General features: G+C 42.2%; 1 protein-coding gene across 1 annotated transcript; it reads left to right on the top strand.

The window, feature by feature from the left end:
• The first annotated feature begins 111 nt into the window (after positions 1-111).
• CPSF3 (cleavage and polyadenylation specific factor 3) lies at positions 112-25,638 on the top strand. Its single transcript, XM_084826677.1, has 18 exons — positions 112-288; positions 4,868-4,931; positions 6,419-6,516; positions 7,120-7,248; positions 7,459-7,636; positions 8,753-8,842; positions 9,797-9,947; positions 10,985-11,160; positions 12,237-12,395; positions 14,260-14,406; positions 15,488-15,640; positions 16,429-16,537; positions 17,919-18,017; positions 20,119-20,213; positions 21,096-21,183; positions 21,704-21,773; positions 23,541-23,637; positions 25,211-25,638. The coding sequence occupies exons 1-18, from the start codon at positions 218-220 to the stop codon at positions 25,313-25,315; spliced, it is 2,079 nt and encodes a 692-aa protein (XP_084682803.1). The 5' UTR covers positions 112-217; the 3' UTR covers positions 25,316-25,638.
• The last annotated feature ends 127 nt before the right edge of the window (positions 25,639-25,765 follow it).

The raw sequence follows: 25,765 nt of genomic DNA, 5'->3' as shown, positions 1-25,765 counted from the left end.
CCCGTTCTTTGTCCCGCTCTAGGACTTTTTGACGTCTATGCTCTGAGCAATATCTGGCGATCAGGCGCGGAGGCGGAAGTGACGGAAGAGCGCGTTCCTTCCGGGGCAGGCGCGGAAGCGGGAGGGAGCGTAATCGAAGTACAGGTGCCGGCAGAGGACAGTCGGGAGGGAGGGTGCGCGGGCGCGCGCAGCGAGGCGCCCCCTTCTCCCCGCAGGGATGTCGGCGAGGAGAAGAGCCGAAACGTTCGTCCCGGCGGAGGAGAGCGACCAGCTGCTGATTCGGCCCCTGTGAGTGGCTGCGACGCCGCCGGCGGACTCGTCCGCGCGCCGCGGCCTTTCGCTGGCCAACGGCCCTCGCTGCGCGCGCGCCCGCGCCCTGCGGGGGTCGCCTGACGCCTGCTGATGCGTGCTCGGTTTAAACATCTCTCTCCTTGCGATATCTTGCATATCGACCTTCCCCAACGCGGCGCCCTCCAGATGTGCTGGATTGCAGCTCCCCTCGTTCCCAGCCAGCATGTGTTGAACTGCAACTCCAGCGTTCCTGATCCCGGGTTGTGCTGGCTGGGAATTGCAGTCCCAACACATCTGGCGGGCACCAGGTTGTGGGAGGCTGACATATACGTATACACAGATATTTGCACATGCAGGTGTGTGCGTGAGTTTTGTGACGGTGGGAATCCTGAACATATTGTCAGGCAGGCTGCCTGCTAAGAGTCCAGGGTGGTTGGCTGATGTTTTCAACGGGAGATAATGTTTAGGAGATGGTGGTCTCTTGATAGTGGGAACCTCTCTGTGGTTTGGAAAGAGATAGCCATTGGGGCTTGGAGGAGGGGGGTCAGGTGTTACAAAGTGTGTGTGAGAGAGAAGCGTGTTGGTTGAGGGAACCTTGAGGTGCAGGGCTTCTCTGGGGATCTCATGCAGGGAAGCTAGTCCATTGCCTAGTAGGAATTGCCTACTGTTTGCCCCTGCTTATGATCTATTTGTATATTTGCAAATAAAGCTAATATTATAAAGACACTGCAAGCTTCCAGTGGTCTTTCTCAACCAAAAGAACTAAGCCCGGTAGTGGGAGATGGGGAGCACATTCCACGAAGTCTTGTTGGCATCAGTGGTCCATGTTTCCAAGTAACTGTATAATCCTCAGCATGCTTACCTGGGAGTAATTCTCATGGAACATAGTAGGACTCACTTTTGAGTATGCCAGCATAAAGGGTTGAGCTGCACAGCTGCAATCCTATGCACACTTACCAGAGAGTGACAAATTCTAGAGGTACAGAGTTGTTAATTTGTTTCAGCAAAGCCCAACAAAGACTCTTGTGGTACCTTTGTAAGTGGCACAAAACTGTTTGTTGTTTCACTAGAGAGTGAGCTCCATTGAAATCAGTGGGGCTCTTGTCTGAATAAACAAGCATAGGATTGGGCTGAAAGGCTGCAGTCCTGTGTGTTCTTTCTTGGGAGTAAGCTCTGTTCAACACAGTGGAACTTATTTCTGAATGCATAGGACCTGTGATACCATGAGGCAAAGCTGATACTAGATATTCACATTTTCTTTCATTCATGATCTGGTGGAATGGCACAGGAATGACAATCATTTCAGGCTGTCAGACATCCTAAAGCAGGGATGGGGAATGTGTGGGCCTCCAGATGTTGAACTGCAACTCCCTAGTCAGCATAGCCAATGATGAGGGGTGAAGGGGAGTTGCAGTCCAACAATATCTGGAGGGCCACATGTTCTCCATTCCTGTCCCAAAATATTTGGTCTTGGAACCAGATTTAGGAGCATGCAACTGGTGGAAGTGGACTTCCCCACTCGCTCCTTCCCACAGCAGCCCCTCCAGCCATGTGAAAATGCTACATGTAGGTTCGAGAGACCCTGCTGACTGGGGTGAGCTGTGGTGTGGGGTGAAGGGGAGAGCCCCGAAAACCAGGCAGAAGCACCTTCCCTGAGTAGAGCGCTTTTATCAGTGGAAAATCTTGTATCCAGCTGGTTGTTATTTCCAAAGCCTCTATTCAGAAATGTGGTGATGGGAAACAAAAGGGACACTGGGCTAGATCCTGCCCACATGTTTTCCTATTATGTTTGGGCTTGAGACTTGTGCCCCCACAGGCACCTCACCCAATGGCTATGACTGCCTCTCATCAGTTGCTGGTGGACCACTCTTGTGGGTATTTTCCCAGTAGATTTTTCTTCCTTAATATGTTAGGAAGTAGGGCTTGTATGCTTTCATTGATAGCTTGTTAGAATACTGTTATTACTCAGTTTGAAACAGCCTGAAGTCTTAAGACCATTTTTAAGGCATTCTGTGGGAACCGATGTGCAAATTATTATATGGAATTCAGTCTAGACCTAAACCTGCAAGGTACCCATTTCTTCTTAAAAATCAAGCAGCCCTTCTTTTCTCTCTAATTATCTGCTTACATATCCTTCAGCAGCATGTGTAATTTACAGTCATTGCTGGGCCTCTTACTAGATGAGGTTTCTTACCATAAATCACACAGTAACTGTCAGTCTAGCTGGCTAAGCTAAATGGACAGAGCATCATTACTTCATGGCAGGATTACCCTATCATCTTCGTCTAGACCAGTCTTCCCTAACCTGGTGATCTCCAGATGGTTTGGACTACAACTCCCAGCATTCCTGACCATTGCCTATGCTGGCTGGAAATGATGGGAGTTGAAGTTCAAAACATCTGGAGGGCACCCGGTTGTGGAAGGCTGATCTACACACTTAGTTACAGCATCTCATAGGGAATTTATGCTTCAATCCTTCATCATCCCTAAATCCTTTCCCTGTCACTTTTCTAGCAAGGAGCCCTGAACATGACGTACAGTTGTTTCTAACATGTGACTTTTCATTCATCTATATTAACTTAGTGCATGTCTAAAGGAGCCCTGATTCAGTGTAATCCTGGATGGGTGTAATTACTTCTACCTTATTTAGCTCTACCATAGCAGGACATACATGTTTATTTTAAATGCCTCATTTTATATCTGGCATGTGAATAGCCACTGGCCTTGTTGCCCCGTACAGCACGTACAGCTCTCTCCCAGACAATCAGGTGGGAAAATTAGTAGACTGAAAGAGTTGTTTCTTTTGCTTTTAGGCTGTCAGTGTAAGACAAAATGACTAGGATAGGGTATGTGTGGGCAGGCAAGCTAGTTTGTAGACATATTTGGAGCTCTCTTATATGTCTGCGATTTCTCCAGCAGTCTGAAGAGCAAGACATGCACATCACTTTCCCCAAATTGGCTTGAATCTGACTGATTGTATAAGGGCACAATCCTGTGGTCACTAGGCAGTGGTTAGACAACCACAGGATTATTCGGTTTTCGGGAATTGACCTCGAAGCATGCGCTCTGAGGTCAGTTCCCGGGAAACTGCCTCCCTGCATCCTCCCCTGCCACCTTGTAGGCAGCGTGGATCGAGCAGCGCGAAGCGGGGTAAAAGGGGGTGTTCCGGGGGAGGGGAGTGTGGAAGTGCTGGTATGATGCTTCCTATGCATTGTCCGGCGTCCCCCACCTGCTCTGAATTCCTGCCTCTAGACAACCGAAATCGTCCATCTAGCCGCAAATGCAGGGCAGCTGGAGCGTGGCAGAGAAGATTCCCTCTGCACTTCCCCCACTCTGCATTGGATAGGTGGCCACCTCTTGAGTTTGAAGGTGGCCACCTATCCCCATAGGATTGCTCCCTAAGGTTCTCTTCCCCAACGTGATGCCCTCCAGAAGTTTTGGACAACATCTCCCATCAGCCCCAGCCAGCATGTCCAGTGGTCAGGGATGATAGGAGTTATAGTTCAAAACATCTGGATGGCACCATATTGGGGAAGACTGGTATAAGAGATTGTTGTTGAGTTGATTTAAATGATCCATAGTCTCTCTCTTACAGCAACTGAGTTTGCCTTTATATTCAAATTTGCACTTACAAAACTAGTGAAACAATAGTTCAAGAAGCCTTGCTTCAGATGTTGTATTACTGTCTATTTTGTGTGTCCCCCCGCCCCAACCTCGCCTTTGAAAACAGGAGTAGGGTTTTTAATGTACTCGCCAGCCTTCATTCTGATAGTGTATTCTGCTGTGTTTTACATCTTGTTGTTCCCCCTTGAAAATGGTCATGGGGATCTTCCTGGTCATGCACCTCAGCTTTCCTTCCAATGTCTCAGTGTTCAAGGATGATAACACATTGCCTTCTATTTTTCATTTTCTTCTCCACCATGTTGAAATGGCTGCAGGAGTTAAGGTGGTGTTTGAACTTGAAATGCAGAATTTTGCCCTGAACATGGTTACCAAATATCATTCCAGTATCTCAAAGTTCAATTAAACTTACAGTTCAATGCAAACTAACCTCACAAACAATGCCAAACCACAGGTCTCATTCAGATGTCATGCTAAACTATGGCTTAGCGTCACAAAGGTGAACCTTGGGCTTGCATGGTCCCTTCTCCTCCATTATGGCGATGGGGAGGAGATTGAAAGTTTTAGTTTTTCATTAAGTGTACTTTAGTCTTATGTCCAAACCTGGGCAAACTGGTTAGTCTTACATGTGGTTTACTGAGACAAGTTAACTTCACACTGTAGTTTATGAAATTATAAACCATAGCTAAGATGAATAACAGTTTAGAGTTTGTATGTTACACTAAACTACAGTTAATTGAGAACAAATCTCATGGCTACACCAGAAAAGGGGGAAGTTCACCAGCCCAAGATTTGCCCAGGCTTGAACACATAATGCTAAATCATAGTGTTGTGTCCAAATGAGACCACAGAGTTAAACTAAAGACTTCACTTTGCTCGGGCAGTTAAAGCTAATTGTTTTTATATTCAGGGGATTGCTGATTGTTTCTGTGACTTATCCCAACTCTCTCCACAGAGGTGCTGGCCAGGAAGTAGGAAGATCATGCATTATCCTGGAATTCAAAGGAAGGAAGATCATGGTAATAATTGTGCTAAGTTATTTGTAAATATCCTTGATTCCAGTTTGCATGCTGTATAAATAGGTTGTGTGCTTATTCCCAGCTTCTCATCTGTGTGCAGTATTAATAATAATTTTATCTTAAAATAGCTTAGCCTGTTAGAATAAAGTTTTCTAGGGAGCCTAATATGTTGGAGAGGATTGTGAGATTGTAGTAAAACATGCTGATTGATCCTGAAGGAAAATTTGCATTACATATAAAGCTGCTTATTTGGTTGTACCCTGATTTTAGTGGCCCTTCAGCCTAAGATTTTGTACTCATAAAATAAATTCTACTGGAAATATAAGTCTCCATCACACATCTTTTAACACTTCAGTATATCCTCTTGGTTCCTCCCTGGAAGTTTTTTGCACTTGCAGAGGATGTCGGAAATGAGCCTCTTCAGAGGCAAGCTACTTAACATTTTGTCAGATGCACGTACTCTCCACACGAGCTCCTCAAAACATTCCACCAATGCAAACCTCTTAAGGTCTCCCTCCATTCATAATGATGCTGCTCTGGTGCTCCTGTCAACAATTGGAGCGCCATTAATTGTTCCCCCACCCTGTCTGAAATTTGGTGGGTTGGGATATGAGAGGGGGCTTTTTCGACTGCAGTACCCCAACTGTGGAAAGCCCTCCCTGGGAAGTTTGTATGGCTATGACATTGCTCGCTTTTCCCTGAGCAGCTAAAACATGGCTTTTTAAAATAAAGAAGTGCTTGACTGGGCTAATCATATTGGTTATACATTTTCTTTTGACTGTTTTAAATTTCCTGTTGTGAATATTTTATCTTAACATTTAAAAATGTATTATAAGCTGACCTGAGGGTCTTTGATGGAAGGGCAGGATGTAAACATTGTAATAAATAACATAATGATTTTTATGGAACTCCAGCTTAAAACTATTTTGAGGCTTCTACTGTTCAGCTTAGAGAATGATCCAATTGTTTCATATTTTCACCCCACATTTTCCCATGCTGGTTCCATAGGGTTAGAAATAAACTTCCCTTTGAAATGCCCCCAGTCTCATGGAGAATTTCCACTCCAGTGCTGTACATGTTTGGCTGGAGCTGGCATGGAAACTTTCTGTGCAATCATACGTAGATACATAATGAGGAGATTTCCAAAGTTACGGCTCATGTGTGGAGTACTACTAACAATGCCACGGGTTTTTTCCCACCACCTTTATGTGAGAGGTATAACATTTGAGTAGCCCCCAAGAATGTAATAGATTTGGAAACATTTGAAACGTTAAGCATGCAATATGAAAGCTACTACTATGCCATTAAGAGCAATCATCAATGTATAATACATATGTGCTGGCATCAGTTTATTTTTATACATGCATACATACACACACACACACACATGCGTGTGCACACACATGCGCTATAAGCCAGATGCTTATATAAAAGATAATAAATGGTAAGCTGTTCGATTGGCTGATTGATTTTTATGTGTTTTTCAGCTTGATTGCGGAATCCACCCTGGCCTAGAAGGAATGGATGCACTTCCTTACATTGATCTGATAGACCCAGCTGAGATTGATCTCCTCTTGATTAGTCAGTAAGTGAAGTGAGATGTGGATCAGTGTAGAGCAGCCTTGTGTTGAAGGACTAGCCTGGCAGCTGTAAGCAACAAGGAATTGTGTGCAGGCGAGCGGATGTACTGGCGGAGGAGGGAAAGCACACTTCATCCCTCCTCTGTGCCCAGCATAGAAACTAAGTGGGTTGCCTGAAGAGGAAAACCCCCTTCACTCCAAGCATAGAAATGCAGTAGGCTGCTGCAAGAGGATCAGAGCTCTCCATCCTTACACCCCCTCCCCCCAAAAGCAGGATATATCATCATCATCACTATTTTATTTATTCAGTTTCTGAGTTGCCCTGTAGCTGAAGCTGCAGTAACATTTTTGTGGGCTAGTAATTTTTGTGGGGTTATTTACAAGACTTGTGTAGAATGCTTGTGCAATCTGGTCTGAGCATTTTAATGCGTGTATTTGAAAACAGTAAGGATGTGTAACAGCTCTGTTAGCCCTGATGATGCTGAGGAGATCAGTGTTCACATTTTTGTTTTTACTTAACCTCTTATCAAGGCTACAAATGCTCTAGCTAGATGTCATGGTGTTCTGTTGTTTGATTTTAACATATGATGTTCACTTCCTTGTTTCAGTTTCCATTTGGATCATTGTGGGGCATTACCATGGTTTCTGCAAAAGACAAGTTTTAAAGGAAGAACTTTTATGACTCATGCTACAAAAGCAATTTATAGATGGCTTCTGTCAGATTATGTTAAAGTTAGGTGAGTTAATTTGTTTAAATTGTGGGAGAAAACTACTGTGAAATAATGCAGTAATTTGAACACTGTGAATGTAATCTTTTTACCTTTCACACTGTTGTACTGTCATCTCAAGCACACTTTATGCTGAGTGTTTTTCAGTCATGCACAAACTTTCAAGTGATCTAAGATACTGGTGAATACGATGACATTTGCTTTACTCTCTTAATATAGCAATATCTCAGCGGATGACATGCTGTACACAGAGACAGATCTGGAAGAAAGTATGGACAAAATTGAAACTATCAACTTCCATGAAGTAAAAGAGGTGGCAGGAATCAAGTTCTGGTGTTACCATGCAGGCCATGTTCTGGGAGCAGCCATGTTTATGATTGAAATAGCTGGAGTGAAGGTATTACTTCAGCACACTAGAGAAATACATACAGGCTTGATATCACCATACATTTCTTTGTATTAGTTTACCACTTCAGGTTTCAGAGAAGTTGACCAGGATCAGATGATACATTGCAGCTTGTCATAGGTTATTTAAAGCCACAATGAGCTGCGGTGCCCACAAGCACCACTGTGCATACCCAGCTCCACTTGGGTTGTCATGTCATGCAAACCTGGCAAGCGTGAAAACTTGGGCTTATGTGAGGGTTGTATAGCCCTTGCATAACTGGGCATAACCTCGCTCGCTGGGTTCGCGTGACACGACAATGCCCAAGTGGGGATTGCATATTCAAAATGGAGGCTGCATGCACAACAACCTCCCCATGTGTTAAATAGCCCACAGTTAAATAACCCACGGTGGGCTGTCATGTCCTGTGATCAGCCATGTTGTCTGGATTTGGATGACATGTCACAGCTTGTTGTGGGTTATTTAACTTGCAACAAGCTGCGCTGTCTGCGGGTGCCCAGGTGCTTATGGAACCCCCACTGGGGGGGGTTGTTATGTGAACTCAGCAAGTGTGGGTTATGTGAAGGTTGAAACAGACCATGGGTTATGCAGGGGTTATTTAACTCTCGCAAGACCCATGCTTGCTGGGTTTGCATGACAACTTCCCGAGTGAGAGTTGCATATTTAAATGGAGGCCACAGACGCTGCAGCCTCACCATGGGTTAAATAACTCACGGTGGACTGTTATGTCGTGCAAACAGCCCCATCGTGTGTGCGTATGTGGGAGGAGGGCTTTGAGGGGATTTATTCACAGCCTTGTTTCTATTACACCAGCCACATTGAGATTTAAAAGTCTATTGTGTAAGCTGTTGTCATTACCAGTGGAAGGTTAGGTGCCCTAACAACACGCCATCTTTAAACACGCCATCTGGAGTGGTGTGTTTAGAATTATGATGTGCTGTCGTGTTTTGTGATAAGGCTTATTTTGTGATAAGGCCTCAAGCACTTATTTGCTGGTCCATGAAGATCTCTGGATGGAACAATAGAACACTGTTAATCATTTGCCTTGGTGTATATTAGGATGGATTTTTCCATCTAATTATAGTGTATATTGTTTCTTTTATAAAGCTTTTATACACAGGTGATTTCTCAAGACAAGAAGACAGGCACTTGATGGCAGCTGAGATTCCCAATATTAAACCTGATATTCTTATCATTGTAAGTTTCTTCTCCTATGATAATTCTTCTCTTATAATAATTGTAAGTGAATGTAGTATAGGAAGTGTGTGTGCTTTTTGTAACTTCACGGTTCTTTATTTTATACACTCTGGAATTTATTGTGGTGGGTGGTTTCTTCTTGGTGTTCTTCAGATTTATATAGGAACATAAGAAGCTGCCTTATACCAAGTCCATCTAGCCCAGTGTTGTCAGCGCAGACTGGCAGCAGTTCTCCAGAGTTTCGAGCAATAATTTTTTCCAGCCCTGGCCGGGGAATGCTGGGAGTTGTAGGACTTCTTTCTGTGTAAACATGCGTAGGATTGTGTCCTTAAAGACCTTCTTCTGGGGAAACTCATCGGGCAGGATTTGCTTTCATGGCCGCAGTCCATATTAACCTCACAAAAAGTTGCATAGCATTGTGTTACAGTATTAGCACAGTGCACCAAAATTCAGCTCTGGTATATTGACTTAAATTCCCTCATTAGATCTGAATGCATTTTTAAAATCTGTGGTTGCACTCCTAGACGTGAACAGAGGTGCCACAGCCTGGCTGTGGCATAGTCAGGCATAGGGCTCCTTCCTGTTCCCCAGTGCTTTGCTACTGAGTGCACAGCAGCTCAGTAAACTAGAAGCAAAACCATACCACCTTTTATGCTGGATGGTGGGACTGAACTATCTCATGCTCTTGACTCATGATACAGTTGCCAAAGCGGTTGGTCAGCACTGCTGCGTATGGTCTAATATTCAAAGCAGTTATTGTTGCTTTGCAGGCAATTCATGGTTCACATAACATTGGTGCGGCACAATCTCAATAGTTAACCTTTGCTGTCAACCTCTGTTTCAGTATAATACCACTGTCATGCTGATCAGTGTTTTTCTACAGAAGAATAAAAAGAACAGAAGATCAAAGGTGTGCATGTATTACTGTTTTAATTGTGCACATTCTTTCCTTAGGAATCCACCTATGGTACGCACATCCATGAGAAACGTGAAGAGCGAGAGGCCAGATTCTGTAACACTGTACATGACATTGTAAACAGAGGAGGTAGAGGACTTATTCCTGTGTTTGCTTTGGGAAGAGCTCAAGAATTGCTTTTGATTTTAGGTATGTGCCTACACGTTACTTGTTTCTTTCTAACTTGTCAAAAACACTAATAAATTTTTAAATGTGCTGCCTGTGTTTCTGTATTGAGGGGGTGGGGGGATCTCAGCCTGTAAAAGGAAAAGTGGGTGTCTGTCATTTTGTATAAAAGCCTATATGTTTTTATTAAATATTTGTCCAACGGAGGATATTTTATGGCAGCATGTAGTTGACATGCCCCTTTTCAGACTTTTTGGGCAAGCTGGGAGTTTTGCCACTTCTACCATAAGCAGCAGTTCTGCCTTATTTTAGTGTTATTTATTTATTGTTGAAAAGTCATGATACCCGCATGTCTACAGAAGAGGTAGGATAAGATAGCCCTTCACTCCATCTCCTTTTCTGCAATTCATTACTTTAGGGTGCAGTCCTATATGCATGTTTAGACAGAAAAAGCCCTACATCTTGAAGCATGGCTGGCTGGGGAATGCTAGAACTTGTAGCACTTTTTTTTGTCTAAACATTTATAGGATTGGGCCCTTCAGCATTTTACTCCTTGAATTAATTGTTCATTTGAAGATTCATTTGTTACATGTTTAACTGAATTTAAGGAGTTGTGTTAATCTAAAGATTTCTATCATTGAATACCGTAATTAGGCTGCAGTCCTGTACCCACTTACCTGGGAGTAAGCACCATTGAACACAATGGGACTTAATTTCTGAGTTGACATGCGTAGGATAGCATTGTTATGGTCCTTTTTTTTTCTTTTTAGAGGGAAAATCATGGCTTAAGTAGTTTATCTATCTTCCTAGTTTTTAACATTTCATGTTTTAGTTTTTGTAAAAATATTTTTCAAGATACTTTATAATATTAATATTCTAGAAATACATAAACACTGCTTGAGATTTTCAGTGTAAGTCCCATTTATCCTCTTTTAAGGAGGTGGGTTTAGGATTATGGTATATTTCCTATATTGTAAAATGATGTTGTTTCCCACTGCTTTTCAGAACTCAGACTGTTCTTGATCATACATACTGACTTTGGGTTTTCTGTATTTATCTAGATGAATACTGGCAAAATCACCCTGAGCTACATGAAATACCGATATACTATGCTTCCTCTCTGGCAAAGAAATGTATGGCAGTGTATCAGACCTATGTCAATGCCATGAATGATAAAATCCGCAAGCAAATCAACATCAACAACCCATTTGTGTTTAAACACATTAGTAATTTGAAGGTCAGTGTGAATAAAGGACCCATTATTAATACAGGAACGTATAAAATGATTATAAATAACTAGTTCTAGTTTAAAACTGAGCATCTAAATCTTTCAGAAGAATTCAGCTGATGTTTCTAATGAAAATTGTATTGCTGTTCTGTAGGACAGAGTAGGGCAAAACATATCCATTGTATGAATATTTGTTCTTGATGATTCAGTCCAGTAGTAGAAACTAATGACAAAACCCCCTTTTGCTATAGAAATCTGCCCTAATTGATCTGTTAATAAGCCCCCAAGGACTTGCTGCTTCTGCTTAAAGGAGATTGGTGGGAGGAGTGTCTGCACAGTCTCTCTTCCCCCTTCCCCACAGTAGGGGAAATAGTAAGGTGGGGCTATTGCTGTGGCTTTTGCAGAATTCGAGGTCTTGGGCTCCTACTGCATGTGCAGACCAAGGATAAGGATATGTGGCATTTCATCCCTGTTGAGCAGCCTCTAGTGTGCATGGTAGGTGAGAGATGCATGCACATTGCCCCTGCTCTGATGAGTTAAGTTATACAGTTCTCAAGACAATTTCAGAGAAATGCCTTCCCACTTCAAACTGAGATAAAAACACATGAAATACATGCTGTTCAGCTGAGGCTGTACCACCTCAGAAACACATGTATTAATTGGCCTTGAATCTATCTAGGGGAGATGCTGTTACTAGTCCACTTAGCATCTCTAACAGTGGCTCTAATATCCATGTTGCATGAGCTCTGCTTCCTGAACGCAGACCCACAAGGCCCCTGTTGAGGTCACTGTTATCAGAAGCTCTTACTGGACTATCAGCCTCCAAACTGTGATTCCCTGGGACTAGCTGTGAGCGTTCTAATTATAAGCATTTTGTGGGGATTCGTATCTGTGCCATCCAATCTTGTTGCTAGAGCCCTGCAAAAATATTTGGAGCTCACTGATGCCACAGGGTCTTCTATAAGCCAAATATCACCACAAGTCCTCTGGTCTGTAAGAATAGGCATACCCATTCAGATGAAATCATTTGTTTTTGGCTTTCATAAATTGAAGTGATAGTTGCAGCTGTTTTTGTCTTTACCTAGAGTATGGATCATTTTGATGACATAGGCCCCAGTGTTGTAATGGCTTCCCCCGGGATGATGCAGAGTGGTTTATCCAGAGAGTTGTTTGAGAGCTGGTGTACCGATAAAAGAAATGGAGTAATCATAGCAGGTTACTGCGTGGAAGGAACACTTGCAAAGGTGAGGTATCATTTTACTACCATGGTACTTTAAAATACAGGGCAGGCTGCTTAAGATGCTTAATTATTTTGCCATTGAATCAATATTTTGTGATTTTACTGCACTTAATCTGGCTATCCCTGTAGTAACCTACGGCTGCGAGAGCTGGACCATAAGGAAGGTTGAGCGAACGAAGATAGATGCTTTTGAACTGTGGTGTTGGAGGAAAATTCTGAGAGTGCCTTGGACTGCAAGAAGATCAAACAGGCCATATTCCAAGAAATAAAGCCAGACTGCTCACTTGAGGGAATGATAGTAAAGGCAAAACTGAAGTACTTTGGCCACCTAATGAGAAGACAGGATACCCTGGAGAAGATGCTGATGTTAGGGAAAGTGGCAGGCAAAAGGAAGAGGGGCCGACCAAGGGCAAGATAGATGGATGATATAATGGAGGTGACAGACTCGACCTTGGGGGAGCTGGGGGTGGCGACAGCTGACAGGAAGCTCTGGCATGGGCTGGTCCATGAAGTCACGAAGAGTCAGAAGCGACAGAATGAATAAACAACAACAACAATCTGGCTACAGCTTGTGTGTCTGTGTAATTGCAGACTAGCAAGTTGATAGCACTGTTTAAAGATTACTTAAAATAATCATGATAGAGAGCTGGTATAGTGCAGTGGCAAAGAGACTGAACTGTGAACCAGGAAGTCCCCAACTTGACTCTCACCTCAGCCATGAACTCATTAGGCAGGCCACTCTCTCTCCCAGCCTCAGCCATCCATCTGCTTAAATCATAGAATTTTAGAGTTGGAAGGTACCTTGGAGATCATCTAGTCCAACCCCTGCTCAGGGGAGGAATCTTGCAACTACAGTATCCCTGATAGATGGTTGTCCAACCTCTGTTTAAATACCTCCAGCAAGGAGAGCCCACCACCTCCCAAGGCACTCTGTTCCATTGTCAAACAGCTCTTATCATTAGGAAGACTGCAAAGTAGCATGACTGTGATTAATATATACTCATAGACTCCTCAAGAGACCTTGCTCCACAATAAATAACTGTGTTGAAAATTGATGTGAGAGTCAAGGTGGTGTTTGAATTTTTGAAGCATGGAATTGTGTCCTAAATGTGAACACCTACCTTTGATATCTTGATCTTCAAGGATGATTATGTGCTACAATGTGATTTGCATCTTGGTCGAGCTGGTAACTGTCCTTGAAACATAGAATTATGTCTTGAATGCAAATACCAAATTTCATTCCAATTGTACGTTGTCCAAGAGAATAGATAATTGTATTACAAACAGTTGGACAACATCAAATGGGGGAATTAAATCAAAAGCCAGTAGTTTACCTATTTTTAAAATAAACAACCTACCTTTCTACCAAGTAATTCTCAAGGCAGCTATGAATAGACTTTCTCACTTATATTAAGTTGCAACTAGTTAGAATAGGAAAAAAATAAGCATTTTTTTCTTCCTCCTCTCTCAGAATTGTTAGACTTCGGCCATTTTGGTGGGCTCCTATTAATGATAAACTTCTTAGATTTTCATGGCTGTTTTATGTATTCCTGTGCTGTTTGTTGTTTTGTTTTGTATTGTATTTTATTCTTTTAAATATTTGTATTGTATTTTATATTTTAACTGTTTGTATGGCATTTTAATCTTTTAACTGTTTGTAAACTGCCCAGAGAATATTGGTTATTGGGTGGATTAAAATATAATAAGTAATAAAGTTGTAGAGTAAAATCCAGGGCAAAGTATTGTTATGCCAAACTTCTAGGATGCTCATTCAAGGTTTATTCTGAAGGAAATAATGTAACATTTTTATTCTGAATAAAATAATTAAGATTTTATTGGAATGGATGCATGTTGTGGTGTTGTTGCAGCATATCATGTCTGAACCTGAAGAAATTACAACTATGTCAGGACAGAAGCTCCCACTGAAGATGTCTGTGGACTACATTTCTTTCTCTGCTCACACAGATTACCAGCAAACCAGCGAGTTTATTCGGGCACTGAAACCTCCCCATGTGGTCAGTGTCTATGTTTGTTATTCTCAAAGAATAAAATAAATAGCTGTCAGATTCCAGCATCAGTTTAAGAAGTTCCATTTTAGCTGGCTAGAACTGAACAAACATTACAGTTTAAACTCAAGATGCATTACTGCTTCCCTGTGATAATTTGTGCTTTAGCACATTTGCTGCCAAGTTCATAAAATCCCCCCCCCCGCTGCCCCTTTAGACTACTGCTGTAGTTAAATGTAAAGCTTTTAAAGTACAGAATGATCTAAAAGTGTGTTATATTCGCTATTCTGTTGCTTCTCAAAAAAATTATTTTAAACGGGTGGACAATTTATGGCCCTCCATATAATTTGGCCTACAACTCCCATCAGCCCTAGCCAGAATAATCAATGGTGAGGGCTGATAGGAGATATAGGCCAAAACATCTAAAGGGCTACAGGTTGCCCACCCCTAATTTTAAAAGCTGTTTCTGGAAGAAAATTTGAATGATTTCATATTGATAAAATGATTTGCATGGAAATTAATTCCATGCAAACTCACATAAAATAAAGGAAGAAATGAGAAGAGGGAAGAAAATTGAGTGGATGAAAAGGGAAGAGGAGGAGATGTAGGGAAGGGTCATGCAAAGGAATTATTTAAAAATGAGGACTGAGGTCCAGAGGGCTGTGTGTGCAACTCTTTCCTGCAGCCCATTGCATCCACTGAAAAGATGCTTCTTGGGGTTGGGGACTGTGGAGGATCCAGGTACACAAGGAAACCTGTGACACCACCACTCCTTTGTGTGCATATAAGTGCTTTCCATTCTCACATAGGGATCTCTGGATCCTGCTGAGAAATAAAACCAAGAACCTTTAAAAGCTGAAAAAGGAAATGGGTGGCTGAAGAGAGGGAGGCTAACCTCTGATGACAAGGAAGATGTAGTTTAATACAGTGAAACTTATATGTGAAGCTGTTGAGAACATACCCTGTATAGAAGGGCTATTTCCGCTTCCCTCCTCTTAGTCCAAGTACCACTTTCCTGGCAATGCACTGAATACAGAGAGGTATATTTTGAGAGAGCATTCCCCATACCTAGGATGACTTTTTCCTGTAGATACTGGTGCATGGTGAGCAGAATGAAATGGCCAGGCTGAAAGCTGCACTAATACGCGAATACGAGGATAATGATGAAGTTCACATAGAGGTGCACAATCCTAGGAATACTGAGGCTGTGACTCTAAACTTCAGAGGAGAAAAGCTTGCCAAGGTAAAGCTAACATTTTCTTCACCAAAATATACGTATTTGCCTCATTGTCAAAGTTGTCATTGTCTTAAGTATTTTTCTTCCAAAGTTATATAGAGTCCTTTTGTAAGAGAAAAACGCCCATAGAACCTTCATTACTGGGCAGTGTCTGAATAAATAAACAATTAAATAAATACATTTCTCCTCTGTTATGAAGACAATGTACTCCTCCTGTGGCGGGAGGCATAGGACAGTTAAGGTACTCCTGTGTTTTCTGCTTACAAACCGCTTTGGCTCTCATTATACAAATAAAAGGCTTAGAACGTTTCAGAATTTTCTACTGGATATTGTATGGCAACAATAGCAACAAAAAATGTTAGTTTCCACTTATACATATATACAACACCACACCACCCCCACACACATCCTTAGTCTGTGAACACTGAGAGCCAGTATTCAGAGAGAATGTTGGAACTAGTAGTGATTCTGAAGAGGGCAAACAATAGGTTGATCATAGGGCAGAGTCAATCGTCTGGGGTTGTCAGTGGGATGTACATTGTAAAGGCAATAGTTTTCCACTGGGAGAAAAAAATGGAGGTGTATTCAAAGGATGCTGTGTAATTCACAAGCACACTTTTGTACTTGGTAATGTGTACATTCACCTGTTAGTAAATGGCTTGGCGCACAAACTTTGAGCAGAGATCCCCTCTTCATTTGTTTAACGGGAGTCTATTTTTCTCCCCACAGTTTACTTTCTATTCATCATCCTGTATGCCTTCTCTCATAGGTCTTGATTTTTCTTCTTTTCTCAGGTTATGGGCTCTTTAGCAGATAAGAAACCAGAACAAGGACAGCGAGTTTCCGGAATACTAGTTAAAAGAAATTTCAACTATCACATACTTTCTCCATGTGACCTCTCCAGTACGTAAAAGTGACAAAGAATAACATATCCAGCCGAGCATCTAAGTGTTCCTTTTTCTAAGCCAAATCACTGCTCCTTGTTCCGTGTTCATATTCAGATCACAGTGTGAATGCTCAGTGATAGATGAGAATGATTAAGTATATTACTAATTACTAATAATTAGTAATACTATGCTTAGATATATTACTAATTACTAATATTACTAACAAACAAATGTTTGGAGATGACATAGTCCTATACTGTTTTGACAGACCTTCCTGTGGCACTGTAGATAAGCAGTTCCTTATTTCTCAATATAGAGTGTAGAGAAAGTACAATTCCGCTTGGGAAAAGGAAGGTAAATGGGGTTACAGAGTACCATTATTTGTAGTGGTACCTCATATATAGAGGTGTTCCTTCTCCTAAGCAGACGTGGTTATGTAGATATCAATTTTTTTTAAATGGAGGAAAAACCCAAATTGAATTGGTTTTTCTATAAATGTAAATTTAGACTAAAACACATTTTAGTAAGAGCGCAAGAGTCTGGAAAAGGCTGTGTTGTTTAAATTTTGTATCCTTGTTTAATTGGCTTAGATCTTTACTTTCTTTCTGTGAACAGTTCACTTTCACAAAATGGGGCTTTCGTGTCTCCCCCTTGCCACTGCAGCCCTGTGTGTAGGGGTGTACACATTCCCCACTGTCTGTTCCGGTGGGGAATCGGGGGGGGGGGGAGGCGATCCGTTCCTCCCCCCCAGAATCCTCCAGAGCAGTTCCGCTCCGCTCGGATTCCAGGGAGCGGGGAACTGGCTTGGGGGCGCTTACCTTCTCTCCTGCCAGCCAGAGCCGTTCACCTCCTCCCTGTCCCTGCCAATTGCTTTTGAAAAAAATGTCTTTTAAAAAAATGGCAATTGGGAGGATGTGCCCATAGACTTATACGCAAATAGAGTCATAAATCTTGCGTATAAGTCTATGGACACATAGACTTATATGCAAGATTCATGACTATTTGTGTATAAGTCTATGGGCACATCCTCCCGATTGCCTTTAAAAAAAAGACATTTTTTTTTAAAGGCAATCGGCAGGGACAGGGAGGAGGCGAATGGCTCTGGCTTGAAGAAGCAATAGAGTACCGTTCCGCCTCCAGTCCTCCTGGAGCAGAAGTAAGTGGTCCCGATTCTTTGGAATCCGGCCTCAGGAATCCGCAGCGGATTTCTCTGACATCCCTACCTGTGTGCCCCCCCCCCCCACAGCCTGCTCCTATGGGCTTGGAAACCCTTGTGAATAGTATGGGGGGAGCTGCAGGGGAGCTGCCAGATATTGCATCACCACCCTTATGTGAAAGGAGGAGCAACCTATAGTCCAGAGTATGTATACCAAACATTCTTTTTTCACTTTCCACAGATTACACTGATCTCGCCATGAGCACCGTAACACAGACGCAAGCCGTTCCATACACAGGCTCTTTCAGTCTGCTTTATTACCACCTGCAAAAACTAACAGGTACAGACATAATGGAAGAGAGATACCAAAATTATTTTTTCAAAGTTTTTTCCTAGCTCTGGTGATGTAATATGCAACATGGTTTTGAAATCCTTAGCAAAGCCATTAAAGGAGATATGACAAATATACCATAGGATAATGGGCACAGAAGAAAATAAGCCACTTCAGAAGCTCATCAGAGGTTTCTTGATGGGAAGATCAATAATGGCAAGACACTTGCCATGTGCAGCTGGAAGAAGTTGGCCACATTTTAGGACTATTTTGAGTTAATGGGTTGTAACAAATATACCCAAGTGGCCACTGCAAACTGAGAGCCTAAATTTCTGTGCAACACAGAGGGATTCCATGGCCAGTACAGAAGGGTTCTTTGGCAGACAGATCAGCATGGAAAGGGTTTCCCAAGTATAAGAGTTTGGAAAAACACAGCTCTAGTTCACTTCCTTGCTGTCATCGGACATGCAGGATATTTCTAAGTTAAATCATTGTAGACTTGCACCACTTTGCCTTCTTACTTTATATTCTTGTTAGCAAGCTTTGAGTAGGCTGAAGTGGAGACAGTTTCCTTCATCCTTGGTTGCTGTGGGAAGTAGGCAAAGGAAACATGGAGCTTCTTGTGTTTTGATAATGTGGATAGAAGTCTTAATTATCCATAATATTTTAAGTCAGGTGGATTGTTGTGAAGCAGAAAGATACCCTTGAGATGATAAAACCTACCATGTGCGTGTGGTTCCTAAGAATTTGGTAACTGTAAACCCATCAAGCGTGATGGTCGTTAATATAGTAACTGCTATCTGTCTTATTTCAGTGTTTTGAATAACTGTTCTAAATCAGGCTTTTCCAGATAAAATGAGTAAACTGGGGCTGCTTCATACCAAATTCTTGTACAGATGGCACTTCCATGAAGGAATTCATGTAAATTATATGTGTAGATTGTAAATGTGTCTGCACCTACCTGTGGGTTTCTTGCTGTGCATACATGCTACAATTAGAATATTTGTTTAAAATATTTTTGGCTCACCCCTCCACTCAATGAATGCTCAAGGAGATGTACAATAAAAAATGCAAAATCCCTGGCTGGCCTGTCTGCTGACCAACAGAGCCTCTGTTTTGTTTGTATGAAGCCTCCGTTTATTTGCCCACATACAGTCCCTTACTGCACCCAGGACTTCCACAGTTTCCCTGGCATCAGTTGAAAAGGAGGGAGAGAGCTGGGTATCATCAGCATAGTGATGAGGCCCCACTGCAAAATTCTGTATGACTTCTTCCAGAAGTGTTATGTATATGTTCAACAGCATGGGGGACAAAAAGAGCCCCAAGGAACCCCATAGGCCAGCAGCCAAAAAGACAAGCAATAGTCCCCCAGCACTGCCTTCTGGAAGCACTTAGCCAAATGGGGGCACTGTGCTGCAGTTCTACTCCTAAGTCCCGTATCAGCCAAGTGTCCAAGAAGAATATCATGACTGATGGTATCGAATGCCACTGACAGTTCCAGCAGAACCAACAGGGACACACTCCCCCGTCTAGTTCCTGGCATAGGTCATTAACCAAGGTGACCAAGGCTGTTGCCATCCAAAAACCAGGTCTGAACTCAGATTGAAAAGGATCCAGTTAATCAGTTTCACCCAAGAGAATTTGAAGTTGTGAAGCCACCAGCCGCTCCAAGACCTTACTAAAAAACAAGAGATTCTAAACTGTCCGATAATTATCAAGGTTTGTGGGAGCCTGTGAAGGCTTCTTTGTCAGCTGATGCATCAAGACAGATTGTTGGTAGATGCAATAGCATAAATGTACAAGAAGGGGAAAGCAATGCATTTGTCTAATGAACAATAAGAGCCAGTACACAGAACACAGAGTTTGTCCTGAACAAAAATTGAACAAAAATTCCTGCCGAGCACACCTACTGTTGTCTAGTTCACACATTGTGTGCCCATGCAGGTATGTTCCCAGGAAGGTTGGATCTGCTCTATAGGAGGAAGCTATATTGTGTGATTAAGCCTTAACTCTTCCAACAAAATATTTGAGCCATAATTTAGTGAAGAGTATGTTTATTATACGCAAATTTTGCTTTATTTTTGCTGTTACGGTGTTGATCTTTTTTAAGGTGACATAAAAGAAATAGAAGTTCAAGATAAGCCAGCATTGAAGGTTTTTAAAAACATTACTGTGGTCCAAGAGCCAGGCATGGTGGTGCTTGAGGTAAGGACAGAATAAAGGCTTCTGTTTAATTGTTTTAATATCTTGCAAGTGGTTTTGATACAGAGTTAAAATTGGGAATCTTATTTTGCTGTATATCAAGCCAAATGGCAGTAACCTCCAGGTCATCAATTTTCTCCCCTCTTAATTTCTTCGTTGTCATCAGTCACTCTGTGATGTTTGTAACATACAAAACAGTCCTTTGCAGTGGGCCAATGCAGCCATAATGCTGGGATATCTTTGATTAAGAGATCAGGAGCAGGCCACAGGTCTTGTGCTCTCTTCTCTCTAGTGCAATTTCACCCCCACCCCAATCCTTTCCTTGCTGGGCTCAACAATAAAAATAGTGTCATTGTAATGCACACTTTCTTTCTTTCAGATATATCCAGGCTTTTGGTAGCAAGGTCTCTAGGATGGCTTACAGTAGTTAAAACAACATACCGTAAAATACTATAAAGTATCCTTAATAACAGAGCTAAAAAACTGGAGCAACAGTAGACTCTACATTAGTAGCAAATAATTGGAACAAAGCACATGAAAGGCCTTGCAAAATGGGCATGTCTTCCCTGCTCACCGGAAGGCCAAAAGATAGGGAAGCTACAGGATTTCCCTAGGTGAGGGAGTTCCATAACCTTGGTCCCACCAAAAAGAAGGCTCTGTTGTGTGTCCCAGCCTCTGATGTTTAATATAGTGGGGCAAGGAAGTCTCATAAGACTGACCTTTAAATAGTCTGGTCCCAAGCAGCAGAATTTGGAACCAGCTGCAAGACCTCATAAATGTAGAAGAAATAATGGATTCCAATGGAATTCCAACAACTGTGGTTTTAAATGATGATTTTCCTGTATTTTGAATTTAATACTATTTTGCTTCCCCCCCCCCCCCCAGTGGGTAGCAAATCCTGCTAATGATATGTATGCAGACACTGTAACGACTGTGATACTGGAAGTTCAGTCCAATCCCAAAATTCATAAAGGTATTTATGTTTTTATTTGTACAGGTATAGTGTGCTGTTATGAAAGGACGTGGACTAATTTTACAGTACTGCCCAGTCCAGAGTCCTGAGATTGTGATCCACTAAGCACAACTTCCCATTAATTTCAGTGGCACTAAAGTAAACAGAATGATATAAGCTGCCGTCTTTAATGTGAAAGACGATTTGGGGGCATGCGTAGTGTAACATTACTATTAAGTCAATTTCATGTGCATGCAAATTGGTTTATTAGTACACTTGGATGTTATTCTAATTTAAATCATTTCAGTCAAAGAACATGTTATTAATCAGAATTTTATATATCAGAACTGTTCTGAATATAAAGTTCTAGGGAATTCATCTTCATTGCAGAAAAATAAGTGGCAATGGTATACCAGATCATCATACTTGTCTATAATATAATGTGCTTTTATGAATTTAAGCATTATAGCATGAAATTCAGATCTGATCTAGGTGTTTTCCCAAATGGTAATTGCATTGGAATGTTAATTCTGTTTTTCAGCTGTGATACATAAAATTCCTAAAAAAGAAGAGATTGATGCATATCACAAGAAGATGGAGATTATGCTTCAGTAAGTTCTGGCATTGCATTATTAAACAAAATCTCTTATCATATCTAGTAATTTTAGTACAGTTGCTCTTGTTTAAGATACACTAAGGATACAGTCCTGTGTCCCCTGGGGGGTATCCCAGGGACTATAGGATATTTCAGATCTTCTCCTCTGAGGGCGGAGATAGAGGCCAGAACTTGAAAACTACCTCCCACCCACTGCAAAAACTTTGTAGCCCTTGCTGCTCTGACACTGGAGGTCTTATTGTCAGTAGAGGCAAAAATTGGATCTGCAGGCTATTCCCCCCAAACACACCTGGAATTGGGGGAAATGCATAGCAGCCCTGCATCTGGCACAAAGAATTTATCTCCTGTTGCAATCGAAGGGAGGAAAAGTGTATCAGTAAAGAAAAAAGAAAAGCGGGGGGGGGGGGGGAACGCTGCTTCTTCTGCCCCCCTGGCGTGAGCCTGGCATGGCGATAAGGCGAGTCCTCTGCCTTCCGATCTCCCTCGCCCCCACTGGTGGGATTGCTCTGCCCCAGGAGCAATCCCAAGTTCCATTGGCAGAAAGAGGGGTCCGCGGGTCAAGGCCTCTCTGGTGCAGCTGTAGGAAGAGCCACGGCTATCCCTGTTCTGATGGCGGTGGGGCCCACGAACAGGTCATTCTGGGGTGCCAGGGAGGTGGACTGTGGGGAGCCCGATTCTGCTGGGAAACAAGGTGGAAGCTCCCCAGGTACCTTGTTTCCCAGCAGAATTGCTGGGATTCTGGCCCCAGCACCACTTCTGGCAGTGGCACGGCTGCTTCCGCCAGTGGGTTGTGGCCCTCAAAGGATTCCAGAGGAGTCGATGTGGCCCCCAGCCATCTGAAGTTGCCCACCCCTGGCTTACGAAGTGGCTCCTTGCCACAGGTTCTCCCCACCCCTTTAAGACTGCTCTGCTCATACTCTTTCCATTGAATTACGTTTGCATTTTCTGGGCAACTATTTTCTGGGCAACTAATTATTTACGTAGCCTATCACAGCTATGATGACAAGTCAGCGTGGACGGCAGCAGGCAAGTGCTCTGTTTCACATGCCATTCGTGGGGTGGGGGGGCAGGGGCTTCGTTCCACCACAGATTTCGGGGGGCTGAATGCACTGGCATTCGGCCTCACCGAGATCCGTGGCGGAATTCTCTGACATCCCTAATTTTAATCAGTAGGATCTAAGGTGCTTAGCTGAATTGTACCCGCTCTTCTTGATCCACTGCCATTCTCTTTTGTTCTTTTACACCATCCAAACTTGCCTCTTGGATGCATGATGAGATTAATTTTTTTCTGAAATCATGGGAGAGCCTGCCAAAATCCTCGTATTGAGACTAGAGGTTGTACTGAGGCGCTCAACCCTCTTCAAATATTTTTAAATCCTAAAAAAAAATCCTTTAAAAACCCCTCTTACAACTTCCACCATCCTCTAGGCAGCCATGCTGGCTGGGGTATACTGGGAATTGTAGGACGTTTTTTGTCTGAATATGCATAGGATTGCACCCTTAATAGTATAGAGATTGTTCTAAAAATTTTTGAATTTCGTTCTTCTCTAGAAATTTGTTTGAAACAAAAAGTTGGCATAGTTTGGCAGCAATCCTATATATGCTTATGTGGGAGTAAGCCCCAGCGAACTCAGTGGGACTTGTTTTTGAGTAGACTTTCATAGGATTGTACTGTTAGACTCCCTGAACAGAATATGTGTTAGGTATATTAATCAGTTTGTTCCTATTCTACATTTGTAACAATTAAACCCTTCATTTATAGGGACATATTTGGAGAAGACTGTGTAAGTGCAAAGAAAGATAATATACTGAGCATCACTGTGGATGGAAAAACAGCAAATCTTTCATTGGATACACGGGTATTTATAGCTAAATTTGATACTGATGTGTTTTGTTTTGTACAGCTGATGTGATGTATATACAGAAATATTTAACTCATCTGACAGTTGTTTTTTAAAATCTAATACTTAATATGTATTTTGGTGACCATTACCATAATAAATCTTTTCAGAAGTCTTTCAGTTCAATATTTAGGATAGTATCCTACACAAGAAAAGGTTTTCTTGGACTCTTGTATGTTGAATGGATCCAGCCTCTTAGTGCTGGATATCAGTATTACAACAAACAATGCCATGATAAACTTGGTCCTTGATAGTCATCTCATATAGGTATCATATAGTCATTCAGGCATCATTTAATTCAGCATCTACAGTATTATTTATTTCTACCCTGCCTATTAACTAACGTTCCTGAGGTGGTTTACAATAAATGCAATAAAGCACGCAGTCAAGAAGTTTGTCCCTCACTATGCAGGGTCTTTTCACATAAGATGCTGTCTCTTACAGTTTCTGGTTCATGGGGGCAGATGTAAGGAAGGGGGGGAAGGTGTACATAAGTCTCCTCCCAGTCCTCAGATGTTTGTGTAGACTAAATACCTCAGTGGAAGGGTGGAGGGCAAGGATGAGCCTGATCATCTGCCATGAAAAATACAATGGCTTGGATCCAGGTTCTTTTCCGCCCACTGAAGAATTGCCTGAGCTGAGTTCCCCTCAGAATGCTCCTGCCAGTGAAAAGTGGGGAGGCAATCTTTGGCAATAATCCTCCCTTTGCAGCCACCTGCACCAGCTCCCCCACTGTTCTGGAGGGTCGTCCCCCCAAACCCTCCAAAGCAGATGTTCAGGGGGGACACTGGGGACTGCAGGGGAAGGCGGTAATAAACAAAGATTGCCTCCTCCATTCCCATCAGTTGGAAATGCTCCTCTGGATCAGAAGCCTTCCATTCACGGAAGGATAGCTGTGGATACAACTCAAAGTAAAGTCATTTCCTGTCCAAAGCAATAATGATTCATTTGTGATTAGTGAAGATGCTCCTGATTTATATTTTGATCCCAAAGTCTCATACTGCAGGTATCTGCATGGTCTTAAGTTGAATTAGGACAATTGAGCAGGGGGTTGGACTTGATGGTCTTATAGGCCCTTTCCAACCCTATGATTCTATGAATTCAGGTGAAGAATGAATTGAGCACAATTTAGTTCTAGGCATTATGGCAGCAATAATGTGCCCAGTTGGACTTGCTTAAGGCATTAACTTCAGTGGGTCTAAGCAAGAGTGAGATCAAGAAAGCAACTGGAGGTCAGTGAAGATGCTTGTGGTGGCCCACTGAGATTTTTTGCTCTTTTTTTTTTTTTCCAAACTGCTGGTCCACATCTCATATTGCAAACTAGTTTTGAAACTCCATTCAATTTCAAAAGCAGTTTCCCGTGTCACAAGGGAGGCAGCTGATTTAGAATAAAACGAGGCTGAAGTCCCCTTGGGCTCATGGAATTAGTTGCACACATACCTGTGTGATAACAACTTTTTAAAAAGAGTTTTTAAAGCTATCTGGGTTCAAACAAAATCTGAGTTTCTCTCTGTTCTGTACTCTCTTCTAGACTGTTGACCATGAACCAGGCTGTGAAGATGATGATGAAATGCTTCGGGAAATGGTGGAGCTGGCTGCACAGCGACTCTATGATGCCCTCACCCCTGTACAATAAATGGATTGATCATTGTATATATTGGCAACCATAGGGGAAAAAAATACTAGTTTGTAATCATTGTTTTTTAAAAATAAATGTCCCCAAATAGGCAGACTGCAATAGCTATTTTCTGTATGTGTAACATAGAAGTGTTGTGTTATAGAAAGTGGTCTCTTTAATGAGGCCTAGTAGCCAGAAATGTGATACCACATATTACATAGGTAAACTAAAACCATATTGTTGGGAGCACTCACATGTTACAAAAAAACTCATTGTTTTCTTGAAATATATTCAAACATGTTTTTGTTGATTATGAACTGAATACAAACTCTTTGAAGTTACCATGAGTAGAATCTAAAGTGCCTTATGGAGAGCTTCAATGGGCTTTGGAAGCTCGACCTTTTGCCTATAGGCCTCCACACCACCTGACACACTGTTCTTGCAACATAGGGAACCTTTAGAAGCCAT

The sequence above is a fragment of the Heloderma suspectum genome, chromosome 1 (assembly GCF_057233095.1).
Source record: "Heloderma suspectum isolate Gila_16-S chromosome 1, 16-S_ref, whole genome shotgun sequence".
Classification (NCBI taxonomy): domain Eukaryota; kingdom Metazoa; phylum Chordata; class Lepidosauria; order Squamata; family Helodermatidae; genus Heloderma; species Heloderma suspectum.
Note: the sequence above shows the minus strand (reverse complement) of the source record. Positions and strands in the feature narration are given on the sequence as shown.

Excerpts from the sequence above, each read along its gene's own strand:
- CPSF3 (XM_084826677.1), top strand. The coding sequence starts at position 218 with ATGTCGGCGAGGAGAAGAGCCGAAACGTTCGTCCCGGCGGAGGAGAGC. Across the intron at positions 289-4,867 it reads CAGCTGCTGATTCGGCCCCT|AGGTGCTGGCCAGGAAGTAG; the intron begins GTGAGTGGCTGC and ends CTCTCTCCACAG. Across the intron at positions 8,843-9,796 it reads AACCTGATATTCTTATCATT|GAATCCACCTATGGTACGCA; the intron begins GTAAGTTTCTTC and ends TTCTTTCCTTAG.